This window comes from Tympanuchus pallidicinctus, unplaced genomic scaffold (assembly GCF_026119805.1).
Source record: "Tympanuchus pallidicinctus isolate F22 unplaced genomic scaffold, pur_lepc_1.0 scaffold12, whole genome shotgun sequence".
Classification (NCBI taxonomy): domain Eukaryota; kingdom Metazoa; phylum Chordata; class Aves; order Galliformes; family Phasianidae; genus Tympanuchus; species Tympanuchus pallidicinctus.
Window position 1 is genome coordinate 9262144 of NW_026294637.1, and position 14696 is coordinate 9276839.

At 44.2% G+C, this 14696-nt stretch overlaps 1 protein-coding gene across 1 annotated transcript; it reads right to left on the minus strand.

Annotated features, from left to right (window-relative positions):
- Positions 1–1750: 1750 nt before the first annotated feature.
- WHAMM (WASP homolog associated with actin, golgi membranes and microtubules) lies at positions 1751–13322 on the minus strand. Its single transcript, XM_052672457.1, has 10 exons — positions 12771–13322; positions 11169–11342; positions 9745–9895; positions 9170–9339; positions 8174–8339; positions 7241–7428; positions 5701–5787; positions 5521–5616; positions 4709–5162; positions 1751–2476 (listed from the first exon to the last, which is right to left on the minus strand). The coding sequence occupies exons 1-10, from the start codon at positions 13305–13307 to the stop codon at positions 2190–2192; spliced, it is 2310 nt and encodes a 769-aa protein (XP_052528417.1). The 5' UTR covers positions 13308–13322; the 3' UTR covers positions 1751–2189.
- Between the last annotated feature and the right edge of the window lie 1374 nt (positions 13323–14696).

Here is a 14696-nt window from a genome sequence, read left to right on the forward strand (position 1 = left end):
ACAATATCATGTTACTATGACACACAGTGCACAGCTGCTCTCTCTGATGAAAACAGGAAGTTTTGGAATTAAAGATGCTTTTCAACTGGAAGTATGCGTAACCTCAAGTCTCATTTTCCTCAGAAAGAGTGCACATTTATCTACCCACCTCTTCTCTGAAAAGCACTGAAAGAAGCAGCATTTTGCATCTTTTTATTAGTCGTAATGAATGCCTTCACACACATCAGCTTTGTTCCTCTTGCTCCACGTGTCCTGGCATAGACTTGCATCTTCCTATTTTAAGGTATAAAAGGAAGGAGTGGAAGTGGGCCAAGGGGGTTCTGGGGCACAGGGCCAGTGGGAGGCCAATCGTGTTCCCAGGGATGGGATTACAATCTTCACCCAGGTGGGGCTGGCAGGGCAGCAGACAGTGAGTGAGTCATAGCCACAGAATCACAGAATGGCTTGGGTTGGTGGGGGCCTTAATGCTCACCCAAGCCCTGCTGTGGTCTGGCTGCCCTCAGACTGCCCATCCAGTCTGGCCTTGAACACCTCCAGTGATGGGGCACCCGCATCTCATGAGAGCAAAGCAGAGGAGCCCTGTATGAGCCCTATAAAGACCAGGTTAGGTCTTGATTATTGGTAGAAACTGTAACTCGGTGTTGCTTTTTTCTTTCTTTGCTTTAACAAAGCGGTCAAGGAAAGCATGGATCTGCAGCATGCAGTCATGGTGGGGCTGGGGAGCACTCTTGTTCTGTTTGCAATGATGAGAAATGAAACAGAGTTCAACATCCATGCCATATCAGGGCCATCCATCAGGGGATGAAGCCTTGAACTGTTCATTTATGGGAGGGAGAAGTGACACTGCGGCCTGCTGGCAGGCATTGCTCATGCCCTCAGGCCAGGCAGGGCTGCAGGGGCACACAGGATACAGCCTCAGCTGTGAATCAGCCATGTGTGTGCCGTGGCTTGATGACAGAGAAGCCTCATCCATCCTGAGAAGCAGTGCAGTGACAGAACTGCTGACAAATCCATCTCTGTGCTGCCATCCCCAGCCAATGCTGCAGGCTTGCGTGTGCTGGGTGCTGCAATCCTGCTGCGATCAAAGGGTGGGCTGTCAGAGCACAGCTCTCCCTGTCAGCCCAAGCAGTCTTCGAACACATTTATGTTAAGTCTTCCTAAAAATACTGCCAGCAGCTGCCTGGCCTGCCTACATCTCGTTAAAAGCTCATAAGGCACAGCAATAGGGGTTAGCAGGAACTGAGCCCTCATCACTGGGCTATACAGCAACCTCCTAGTGCTATGAACCCTTTAAAGCCAGAGAGCTGCATTTATGTTCAACAAATTCTGCAGGCTATTCCTTCACTGGCCCAAGAAAGGGGTGCTTGAATGGCAATGCAAAGAACTTCAGAGCTCAGCACCAATCCAGCACCCTACAGAGCTGCTCACCCCAGAGCAGGCCCCTAGTCCTGATTCTTGAGTTGTTCCATCCATCAGCTCTTGTGCATTTATGGATTAAATAGATCTACTTTTTCTGCAGTAAAACAAAGTATTTGCAAATTTGTTATTGATCTACATATTTCACAAATATTTGAAAAAAAATTATGGATTTACATATATCCTTATTGTGAATTGCTGCATGGTTGTCACAGAGGACTGTAAGTAAAGCTTATAGCAAAGCAGAATCCTAAAATGAGAGCACCCAGAATCCACTTCAGCTGTTTGGATCTGCTTTTATTAATGGTCAGTGTAAATGTAATGGTCAGAAGTACCAAATTATGCCTAGTTTGCTAGACTGCCTTTGTCACCCTGTAACGAAATACACTTTGATTTCATTTTTCACTCCATTTTTCACTTCATTTTTGCGATAGCAGGGCTGTGGAGTAACAACCTAAATATAATGTGTGTTTCCATCCAGTATATCCAGTATTTTAGCTGTCTGCAGATGTGGTGAAAGCTATATAGCGTTGAGCCAGAAATAGCTGTTCATGCAAGTGGATGTTGGAGTATGACATTACATGCAAAAATAAGAATCTGTAGCTCCTGTAGAAAATCAAACAGGACCCTTTAACTCTACAAACATTTGTGCATTTTAAGAACACATGCACAAACACAATCTCACTGTTCTTTCATTTTGAAAGGCACTCTTCTATAATGCACAAAAACACGACCAATACTGTTCCAGTCAGTAGTCTGTTAGTCTAAATTGGTTAGTTGTCCCATTCTCCATTATTCTGATCATTATTTTCCTCTTCTTCAGAATCAGCAGACACTTTCTTAATTCTCTGGATGACTGCTTTAATGCTTCTTTCTAGCTCATTAGTAGAGTCTTTACTGACATCTTTCTCAGTATCTCTATTCACTTTTCTTAGTTTAACTCCTTGCCTTATGGCAGAGAGAATGTTATCTTTCACAGAGGCATACGGGTTTGGCTGTTCCACTTTGCGGAGATGAACTTCACCACGTTTTAGAGAAGCCAACACCTCATCCATCGTACCTGCAACAGATAAATCTATCGTGAACAGAAGCAGGAAGACAAGCATGGTTACAAGTACAGAATCCTACTTGTGTGCGTTCAGGGTTCCTTTCATCTCTGCTAGAGACAGAAGGAAGAACAGTCCCTTCTGGTACTGACTTGTAATAGCTTCTGCACTGCCATACTCTGGCACTGAAGAGTTAAACCTTTGTATCTTGAATTGAGAAACCAACGCCTCTTCAACATTATACAAGGTTGAGCACTAACAAGGAAATTATACACGAAGGAGAATGCTTCTTTTTCATTATAACTTTATGGCTTTTCAAAAAAAAAATTACTGAACCAAGAAATCTCTTGTATTCCATATTAGAAACAATCTACCACTCCTAGCTTGCTCAGATGCCTGCTGAGCCTGTCAATTGCATTTTTGCTCAGCCAAAAGAAAAACGAAAAGATTTGAGAAGAAGGGTTTGAAACTACACCACTGAAGTCAGTGGGAGCCAGATCACAGCTTAAGCAGGCAAGCAGACAGCTCTTTTCTGTGTAGACTTGAAGAAAATAATTCCCATTTTACAACATGATTTAAATCTCAGGCTATGTTTATGGACTTCAGACCATAGAGAACACCCCAGTGAGAAAGCTCCTGCTGCCTCTATTGCTACACACTGCAATTTGCATTGTAGCCCTCTTGTTGGATTCTTAGACTGTCAGATGGGAAAGGCAATTCCCCTGGACAGCAGTCTAGTCCTACAGCCACAGGTCCGGACCACCTGTACCTCACAACAGCAAGGATCGTTGCCACACAGTGTTAGCAGCTTGAGCATTGAAAATGCAACATCCTGCTGAATCCTGTGGTATCTTCAGAGACTGACAAGAGATGCTAGAAGAGGATCAAGCAGAGACCCACAAAGTTGTCTTGCAGTGCTTCTTAGTAAGAAAGTTACCAGCGAGACTGTTCAGCAGCAATCTGAATATTCTGGTGTACAACTCATGTTACTAATCAAAGCCTTTTATGAGTATCTGTGGCACAGCAATCCCACAGTCTTCTTAGTCTGAAGTCAGCACATTAATCCACTGGATGCACAGTAGTTTGTCATGCTAGCCTGTGTTCAGCCTTCCAACTGCTCATACTTTCTCATACCTTGGAAGAACTCAAAATGCTTAACTTTGCTCAGAGTTTCTGCCCGTGGTCTGCCTCTTAACTGAGAGGATACAAAGGCTGCTTAAATGTATTGTGAACAGTCTGAAAAGGAATGATCTTTATATAAAGACCTGCTTCAGTTTAGCATGAGCTCTACTGTGACAAATGGCAATGAAAAAATTGCTGCCTTCCAACTTAGTTCAGTCTGCCCAACTCAGTCCAAATACTTGCTTGCTTTAGAGACAAAAATAAGTCTGTCAGCAGGATGTAACCAGTGCAGCCTCGAGAGACTGCTGAGCTCTATTCTCATTCAAACGACTATGCTTCAATTGCAGAGTTCAGCCTTCAATTACACCTGCATGATCTTGCTAACAAGGCAGAGGGGGTAACAGAGCAGATTTTTTGCCCTAGGAATGCAAATATGCCAAAGTTATCCATCTACCTTTCAAATCCCGATTGGATTCTGCATGAATTCTCTCAAGAATCCTTTATTTAGAAACCAAGCAAATTGTAAGCGGACACAGGCTGTGCATACCTTAGAAATGAAAGCAGCCCAGCTGCTAGGTCTATAGTACACACGTCATAAACACTGAAGTGTAGCCTTAGTACAACCACATATCTACCCACAGTAGTCTTTTGACTGGACAGGGATTTATCCTCATCAAAATGAATCATTCTGTTCAAATGTTGTAGAATTGTGGGAAAAAATAAATCTGGTAATAAAGGCAGCTTACTACCAATATGAACAACATGAATAAATTCCCCCTACCTGGAATTTCTGACACCTTTGTACCTCTTACACCAGCAGGATCTTCAACAAGTGAAGATGTTTTAAAATATCAACCTGAATGTTCAACTAGACAGCATTTCCCCAGAAACACCAAGTGATACACTCTGGAAGTCAGGATCCTGTGGAACATATCAAACCGGATCAACCAACCATGGTTATTTATTTAGAATCCTGAGTTATGGTGTTACTGCACACTGGTCTCTTAAGCTAAATTTCTGAGAATTTCTTTCTCTCGAGAAAGGCTGCATGCCTCTCCAGAGGGAGAACTGAAGAATACCAGAAAGGAAGAAAGAAAAACATCCGTCAGTGTGAGCCTACTTACCTATGCAATTATTTATAGACCTCCTGGACAAGTCATCCTGCTTGTGCATTGCAGGGCTTTCTAAAGGGTCATGAGAGCTAAGGGGAAGTGGCTTGTCCTCTATTGTTGGTCTTGTCTTTAAACGCAAGGGTAAGGGAGGAGGTAGTGGTGGAGCAGGTGGAGGAGGTGGAGGAGGTAAGGATGGAGAGACCAATTCCTCGCTGTGCTTTTCTTGCTTCAAATCATCAGCAGTAATAAAACTTTGGACAGGGATATCTGCTGGGGTATTCTCGTGTGAAGTTTCTGATACTTGTGCTTCTACTAGCAGCAAGCTCTTTGGCTGCTCTGGTGCTGGTCTTGGTCTTGACAGATGAGGAGGGCAAGCTACTGCAGCCTTCCGAGTGGCGTTTCGTGGCAACCTGAGACTGAGAGGCTCTGGATGAGATGTTTTCAGAACAACGTGAGCTGGACACTTCTGAAAAACAAATCATAAACAGAAGGTCACATCTCCATGGAACTAGCCAAACCAACATCCTCAGAGAGACTAAAAAACACAAGCATGTACCACTCACCCTCTCAAGATGCAAATTCAACACCAAACATATTTAAAGGAATATAAACGTCTTTCTTTCAAAGCCACTTCCTCTTCTGTTCTTTGCAGCAGGCTCTCACCTAAGGAAACTATTTCCTTATCTGGCTGCGTTCTCTTTACTCAATTATACACAACCCTATTTCAGGCTATCCAAATGGTAGTCTGAGATTTGGACCATGCTCAAGATGTCTGATGTTATGTTTTCATATCATATAGGACAACAGTAACTCGCACTACTTACCTCCCTGAATGTCTTCAGTCTCTCCAGCGTTTTCTGACGTTCCTGGCTTATCCAAGCTTTTTTCTTTTTTTCTTCCTCTTTTTGTTTGTCTCTTTTCTGCATTAAAACACAAGTGAGAGAGCATTGGTGTGTGAAAACAAGCAGCTGCCTGATTCTTCAAGGCTGCTGTTCAGTACTCACTATTTGTATGCTGTGATGCTGTTGGAAATGTTTTTTCCACTCTTCTGCTTGCCGGAGTCTCTGCCGATGGCTTGCTTCACACTGATCCTGGTAGAACAACAAAATTCATACAATCCTTGGTTAGTTCATGCTCACTGTGTGCCATATGTGCCATTAACTCCCTGTGCACAAGTTACCTAACAATGACCAGTGCCAAGTGCATGGCTGTACTGTGAACGATGGCTAAGCTCAACAAGCGATAAATGTGAGACACTATGAAGGTGAGATCTATGGGACTCCTTCATGGCTAAAGCCAATTAGATTTGCTTTTTATCCTAACTAATGATAGTTATTCATGCTACAGAGGGAATATAACCCAGATCCGAAAAGTTGCTTCTGTTTTATGTTTAGGTTTTAAAAAAAAAAAAAAAAAAGAAAAAAAAAGAAAAAAAAAGGAGAAAACAAGAAAAAGGCAGCAACAAGCTCTGAAGAAATTTTACCCAAGCCTCACCTTGTGGCAAGGGGTGGTATAACATAAGAAGGAAAGCAAAAAAGAAGTTAGAAGCACACTGTGAAAAAAAAAATACAAGGCTACTTTCCCTCTGTCCATTTTATTTGCCATAGATTCTATGTGCAAAGGCCAGGGAACCAAATGTAGGTGAAACACAATAAACGCCTACCAGGACGCCTTGCGTAACAAAGCTGAAGCTGCAGGCTTCAGTGTTTTCTCCAGGAGTCACTATTTGTCAATCTATAGGGGGGGAATAAATCCATATGACTGTGCAGGCAAATCATCTGGCATTTGGTTTTAGTATTACATAACCAGTAGACACCAATTAAGTAAATGAAAATAGAAGCAGAGAATGTGTCTGCAGAGGAAGCAGTTGCAAGCAAGAGACAATGATCATTCACATAACATCCTCAGTGTCATTCCCACTCTGTCCAGCCTAGCTAGGAGTAGAAGGCCAGACAAACTTAGCTTGAGCTCTGCTCTCTGCTTTAGTGAAACTGTGCAGGTGTAAAATAAGCCCAGCTCACTGGGAATGTTCACGAGAGTCAACTGTGATCTCACCTGTGTCTTCCTAGTGTTCTGCTTCAGATAATAAAGACAGAAACTGGCCCCTGAACAGAACTGAGGCTGGAGAGAGAACTGCAGTATTTAAATTTCCTCTCCCTCCAAAGGTATCACTGTGTGGGTTGCTTTGTCACTGCAGCTTCCTTCATAGCAGGCCAGGTTTTCTTCTGTGCTGTAGCTGCTTTGTAAAAGACTGCCTGGGCAAAGCTCTGGCTGGCCACAGCAGGGCTCTGTATGAAGTTTATTTGACTTACATCTCCCATGTAAGTCTGTGCACTCAATACACTTGAGAGGTACTTGTAGCACACAGCAGAGCATAAAGTTGGCTTAAAACCTCATTGCCCCTCTTCCTGTTTTAGAGGCACAGAATCACACATCATTTTCCACACTCCACCCAAACCATTCCTATGTTTCCTGTCCATCCCTGGCGACTCAACACTCATGACATCAGCTATAGAAACTGCACATCTCCAGGACTGCATTTACTTTTTTGTTCCTGAGGTAGGCTCTCCTCGCACAGACAGTCCCACGCTTTGTCTCCAACTGCTTAGTCTTCTGCCTCAGCACCGTCATTTCTGACAAGTGAGCGTAATGGTGTTCCATTGTCTGTTCAATGACCTTGAGCTCCTCAGGATTTTCACATGTATCATAGTAAACAACTTCATCCTGTTTCTCTAAAAAGGCATTTGGTATTTTTTTAAAAACCCAAAAATTGCCACAGTTATTTAAACATTTAAAGAACTAATGACATTTTAAAAGCCACTGAGGGCAGCGAGTTAGTTATGAGAAAGTGTAAAGCTCCAGAGCTAAGCTTGGACCTTTCAAGCTTTACACAAACATGCCATGCTACTCACAGGGGTGTTTTGCAGGATCAGATTTATGCTGTTAACATTTGCTGTTATTCAGCTTCCTCTCTCAAATGTCTCTTTGTGCTTTAACTCCTACCTTCACCAACTGGAGTATTCCTGGAAAGCTGACGGCTGTTCTGAACGAGTCACTTGCTTTATTATTTACCAGCTCTTAATTAAGCAACAAGCAGGAGCGATGTTTACTTCACAGGATACATGGTAACAGAACTCATCAAGGACAAATAAAAATAAAGATACCTTACTTGGTATCTTATATTATGAACAAACTTTTAAGCAGGAATATAAGCAGCACTCAAGTAGCATCTAGATATAATTACTTTTTTGTCATTACAGGATGTAGTTTGCAATTTCTACATGTTAAATTGTAACAAACTTGTGATTAATTTCAGGACATGTTTCAGTAGGTCACAATATCATAGTTCCTATACATATATCCTGTAGCTACGTGACCAGTAGGTATTTGCTATTTTATTACTATTATTTTTAATATAAAGAGCAGGTCACCACTCTTGCGTCCTAGATATATGCCTAATTATGTCTTTATTCTTACCTTTAATCTGTCTCCTCAAAGTGTCCAACTGTACAATAAGCAGCATTTCTTCATGTTTCAATACATCAAGCTGTACATTATATAATTCCAGTTGGGTTTCATAATAATGTATTTCTAGCTCCTCTGCTACAGTCACATTCTCTTCTTGTTCATTGAGGTTCTCCATCTGTACAGCCCCAAGCAGAAAATAAAAAGCACTGATAACAAAACACACACACAGGAAACAAGCATGCATGCATGCACACTTCAATCTATGAAGTTGATACCTGCAGAACCTGGCCTGTCCGGAAGCTGCTAAAGTGCTTTGGTATGGAAATAACAGAATATTAGAACCGGGTTGGAGAAGAAGTCCAAGGAGGCAGCAGCCTCAGTAGTCTAAAGATCTTAAGTCTACCAGGAAAGACTTCATTGTGATCTGCACAAATAACACCACTGCTCTTGGAAAATAAAAGTCAGATACACCTAGCAGCAGTAAAACAGCATGAAGCAGAATAGGTCAGAATATTAAGTAAATATTCTGATTTTGCAGTGTCCACTGAACATAATATCTGCTCCTTATCTGCCAAAAATTGACAATTTTAAAGGTTAATAACAAAAACACTAACATGATACTTGAAACTTGTATGGGCATTTATCTTAACCTTTCCTAAGTGTCTCCATGTGTGCAGGAGCAACTTTAAGAACTGGAAACCAGCACTGTCTCATAACTTAAAACCACACTGAAAACCATCTAGTTCAAGCTTTGTGTTTGTTAAATTAAAAATTGATTTATCTTCCTCAAAATGTGAAGAAACACCAGCTTGTTGTGTCATCAGATTCAGGTCAGCTCTGCAACCCTGTACAATACATAGCACTGAATGCAGGTGCTTTGCTGAAAGAGGTCTCTCAAGTTTTTCATAAACAAAGAGATTGAAAGTCTACCCGTGACCCTGGTGATAGGTTTTGATCAGCCTTTCATAAAACACTGACAGCAAAGGAGGCTTTGCAGAGTCTTACATTTTTCTGAATAGCAGCTCTCTTCTGTTTCAGGCATAATTCTCTTGCCCTCAGATGCTGAAGGGTCTCTTTAGCCAACATACATTTCAGGTTTTCTAGACGTGGCAAAGCTGAAGCCCAGGTGGCTTTACCAAATCTTTCCTGGTCTTGTTCCATCTCCTTGTGCATTGCTGCAGATTACAATATTGCAATAAGAGATGAGAAATGGAGAAAACCAATAATCTGAGTGCATTTATATTACAGCTGCAGTAGTAAAAATGCTGATGCTATTAAACTATATCTGAAGATCTTTTAAAATTAAAGAAGATTTAATTTACTGTTTTATACGTAAGTAAAATACTTTATTGACATGTCTTAGCAGTTACACAGTGATCTGATATTTGGGTGCAAGCAAAATACAAGTTGTAAATCAAATTGGTTAAAACTTATGAATCTTAGGTGAATAAAATGTTTCTTAAGCTGGACACTCACCCTAACTTTGGAGTTTGAAGAGAGAGCAGCAAAGGTACTAAAAAGAGCTCTCAATATCCTAAATCAAGATTCAGAAAGCCTTTTGTGTAAACCATTCTGATTACCTGACAGAGCCTTCACGGTTTCCTTGAAGTACTTCACAGTTATATCCTGAATGGAGCACACAGCACTCTCAGCTCGCTTAGTCCATTCTTCAGCATCTTTTTGCAAAGCTGCTACTCTTTTAGGTCCCAGGTTATCATACTGTAAAGATTTCTGCAAAGAGACAATTTCTCAGTTATCAGCTGGTTACAGCAGTGGTGCATCTTGCACTGTGCTACACTGACAGACATTCCTAGGAAGACACAGCACGTGGCAAGCACGGCCTTCTCTCCTGCCACAAAGTGAACCACTCCTCACACCTGTGCATGATCATTCCTCATTCTGAGCTAACTCAAAAACTTTGTACCTTAACCATGACCTTGAAACATTCACTTTGGATCAGTTTAGCTTTAAAAAGTATGTTAAGAAATAAGATCTTAAAAAGAATGACCAATGAAGTGCTTTTAAGTGTTACTAAAAATGACACAAATACCCTCTTCTATGTGCTATGTTCACTTCTATTTTTCCCTCACGTGTTGACAGCACATCACCCTGTCAGATTCTCCAGCTCGGCAGTTCTTTCACATAGAAACAGAGATATAGAAAAGAAACATAAGAGAATTTTTTCAAGACCACAGAGAATACATACGTACAGGACTAGCATTCATTTTTTTTCTCTTTGAAAAGCATCCATATTTCAAATGAGCCTTCACAACCTTCTGAATTATACAGTAGCAAACTTTGTGCTTCATCCTCCCAGATCTTCATTTCTTAATACAGCATACTGCATATTTTACCCTCAGAGTTCAGACTTAGAGCTCCTAAAAAACCTTCCTTAACCTAAACTTAATATGGTTCAGCTCCTTTCTGGAACACTAACAGCTCACTCTAATTTGAAAAATCAAGTCGTGGACAGCCCACTTTCCCAGGGACATCCGTGCTTCCAGTTTAAGGTGCACGCATAAGAAAATGAAAAAATGACAAATTTGAGCTTGTACTCCTAAAAGGAATGGCACCAATATACGTATGTTTCCTTAGTCAGGTCTTCTCTACTTCCAGAGCTGAGCTGATGTGGTGCAGAATGGCATTCTCATTGTCACAAACTGATCCCACTGAAGGTGGCATAAATGAAAGCTACTTAGGTCTCTGCAATCGCAGCTCAGTGGAAAATAAAGCAGACAGGCAGAGCTTGGGCAAGTTTTCCTATTAAGCCCTCAAAACAGAAAGAAGGGAGACACTGGCAGAGTAGAGCTGCAGTTTCACTCAAACCAATACCACAGACTCAGATCCTACAAGAGCAGTTCTGCCCCAACTCTACACTTCTCAGTCATATTTGATGGCTTCGCAGGAGAAAAAAAGAAAAGCAGGTGAAGGCAAAACCAGGGAGTACGAAGTGATACCTCAGTCTCACTATGTAACCTGTAAACTTCATAAAGACAGAACCTACCAGGATTTCCAGTTTGCACAGTGTTGCCAGTTCCCGCATGTCTCGGAAGGGCTGCAGCAAGTACTGGTAGAACTGTGTTGCCATGGTAACCAAATCCTGATAAGCTTCATCTTCTTCCTCATAAACCTTCATCAAAGCCACCATTGTGTCAGCGCTTTTATGCTGCTGAAGAACCTAGTGGAATAAAAGGTAAATCAGGCTTGGCTGCTTTACATCTGTGTGTGTTGGCTGCTGATGGGCTGTGGTGGAAGGCACCTGCTATTTATCACCAGGTGAAATAGGTACAGCTTCCCAGCACTCCAGACATCCAGCAGCCACCCCAGCATGAAATACTATTAACACCATGCTGATGGGCACTGATTGCTCTGTATTGCATTAGGAGAATGCAAGGACTCTTGCCCAGGCCCAAGTCTTCCTACAGCAGAAACCCCAGCAGTTGTGTGCAGGTGACTCGGTCACTGCTTTTTATAAACACAAGTGGTAAGGGGAATTCTGCATACTGAAAGGGCAAGGAAGGTATTCTTAAACTCTTGCATCTCTTCCATAATCACTATACAGGCACTAATAAGAAATGAGTGTCTAGACCCCAAATTTCTGACTTCAAGGTTAGAAAAAACAGATTGAGACTTAAAAATAAGAATTCTACTCCTGATACAGCCTGCAGTTAAATCCCATTGTCATTTGCACAATTTCTAATAGTTTACTCAGATTACAGTCCTCATGACATAAGATTTTATAACCTGTAACTCATGCAATGAGCTACCTTCTTTCTGACACATCAGTCCCCCTTTGATGTCTTTAGTTGTTCCACAGACAAAACACAAAGCTAGAAGCTTCCCCAATGGCTTTTGTTTACTGGTTAAAATCAAAACTTCCAAGATTTTTCTTTGACAGCAGCTGCCAGAGACCATGGAGCACCCTACACAGCAGGACACAGCAAGGCAGCTGTGAACCACAGATCTCTCTGAAAAGACACTGCTTGATCTGTGGCTCCTTGAGGGAAGGAGCAAAGCGAGAAAAATCATCTAGAAATGCTGGCTTGGTTGTGTTGCAACTGAGAAGCACTGGAATTAAATCATCATTCTTCCTCCTGCCAGCTGAGTCCAACAGCAGGAGCAAAGGTCCCAGCTGCAGAGGAATCTCCCCAGGGAAGCTCTGTGGCAGGAGAACAGCAGGAACCCCAGCATTTCTGATAATCCCTTGAGATCTGAAGCCCCCTCAATCACTCCTAGGTCCACCTGGAGCAGTGTAAAAGACTATCCTTTCTTCCTGCCCCCATAGAAACAACAGTTCACTTTCTCACGAGAAAATCACTTATCAGAATTTGCTTTTGACAGGCAGAGGGATTTTTGCTTTTGAGTGGGTTTCTTGTCTGTTGGGGCTTGTCTGGATAAAATCCTTGCTTTTACACAATTACACACAGTAACACCGTACAAGAACACACTGCAAACTACAGCTGCCTTTCTACAGAACATCCTTCTGAAGCAGTAACGGCGTTCCACTGCTCAGCAGCAGGCGCTCAGCCCGGGCTGCCCAAGGTGCAGACCCCCAGCCGGCCCACAGCAGCACAGCCCGGTCCCAGCCCCGCCCGAGGGCGCGTACCCGCCGCAGGCCCTCCTTGGCCCGGGCCAGGTGGCCGCGCAGGGCCTTCCCGCGGAACTCGTGCAGGCTCTCGAAGTATTCGTCGTCGCGGTGGCTGTCAGCGGCGAAGAGGACGTCCAGCAGCACGCGGCCGCCGCACAGCTCCAGCGCCCAGCCCAGGTAACGCTCCAGCTGCCGGCACAGCTCCGCCACCTCGGCCTCGTCCGGCGCCGCTCCGCCGGGGAACAGCACGGCCCAAAGGCCTCCCGAAGCGCCGGGCGGCGCGGGCGGCAGCGCGGGCAAGGCGGGCTCCAGGCGCGGGCAGACGGCCGCCAGCTGCCGGTGGACGCCGCGCAGGGCCGGAGCCGAGAAGAGGCCGGCCCAGCTCTGCGGGGCCCTCTCTGCCGCCTCGGACCGACAGTGGCAGGTGACGGCGAAGGCGCCCTCCACTTCGTTCCAGCCCACCAGGAAGCGGAGGCGCGGCGGCGGCTGTGGCTCGGCGAAGGCGGTGTCGCGCACGGCCACCCACCCCTCCAGGCTGTCCGGCTGCGGCTCCATGATGGCGGCGGCCGCCGAGCGAGGCGAACCGAAACTCGGCCGCCTTAAGGGAGCGGCGCGCAGCTTGCGGAGGGGCGGGGCCCGGGCGAAGTAGCGCGCGATCCCATTGGCTGGAGCCGATCGGGGCGGGGGCGGCCGGTCCTCGCGCCGTAATACGGAAATAAACACTGCGCTGGGATGGGCGGGAAGGAGGGCTGCGCGCGAAGGCGTGTGAGGAGGCCTGGGGTGGGGCAAAAATAGAAAGAAAAAAGAAAAAAAAAAAGAAAGGGAAAATGAAAGGAAAACAAAAGAGAAAAAAAATCACTATTTTTTGTAAAAAGCGCGCACCGGGCTGTCAGCTGAGCAGGAGGTGGCCCTGCTGCCTTCCCTCAGAGCAGAATCATGGTGTGCACCTCGGGCTGTGGCCATCTCCCTGTGCCGCCATCTTCCCGTGCTGCTGTGGGACTTAGCTGTAGCTGCTCCTGCCACAGATCTGAGGAGGCAGCTGTGTGCCAGCAGCTCTTTTCCAGCCATCGTTCCCTGCCTTTCCTGAGTTGTTCCCTTTTTCACCACAAAGCTCCATGTTCCCTTCCTGCCATGCAAAATGGAGGCGCCCGGAGGCTCCCTTCTCCTGTGCAGCATAGCAGCTTTGGAGTTGTGTCTAAATCCAGTCTCAAAAGATGGCCCCCAAAAACAGGAGTGTGAAATGAGCCATCTTCCACGTAGTATTGCTCTTTAGGCATCATCTAATACCTGGCCTCTGAATATCCCATCCTTTCTCAGCAGTTCAATGACTTCAGGAGGGGGGTGGCATACAATAGCTAGGGTTGGAAAAGAGCACCCAGTCCAACCATAAACCCTTCCCCACCGCACCCCTCAGTGCCACATCCACCCTGTTCTTGAACACCGCCAGGGACGGTGGCTCCACCCCTCCCTGGGCAGCCTGTGCCAATGCCTCGCTGCTCCTCATGAGACGAAATTTTTCCTAATATCCAACCTGAATGCATACGTTGGCCTTCTCCAATTAGCCCCTATGGAAGGGCTTGCAGGCCTCACAATAGAGTGGGAAGTGACACAGCTTTCTGTATAGCACGTATCTCTCATCCGAGCTTGTGATCAAGGCTGAATTTAATTTACAGTAAACAAAACATTGTGTTCTGGTCTTTGGAAGTAAAGCTGACACTACTAATTTTTCAATAGATGAAAGCCTGTGAGATATTGTAGTTTAACAACAAAGAAGCATAAATAAGCTCCCATCTGAAAAATTAATAAAATCTGTCTGACAGCATAAATGTTAACATTCCTACAAAGGCTTCATCATTTACGTGAAAACATTTCTGCTCTGATCTTGCAGATGATAGAAAAACTACCAGCAGTAATGAGATTATGACTACATGGGTAATTAACTTG

Coding starts and splice junctions, on each gene's coding strand:
- WHAMM (XM_052672457.1), bottom strand. CDS start 13,307: ATGGAGCCGCAGCCGGACAGCCTGGAGGGGTGGGTGGCCGTGCGCGAC. Junction 8,340..9,169: donor GAGCTGCTATTCAGAAAAAT/GTAAGACTCTGC, acceptor GGGGCTGTACAG/ATGGAGAACCTCAATGAACA. Junction 5,617..5,700: donor AGCATCACAGCATACAAATA/GTGAGTACTGAA, acceptor GTTTTAATGCAG/AAAAGAGACAAACAAAAAGA.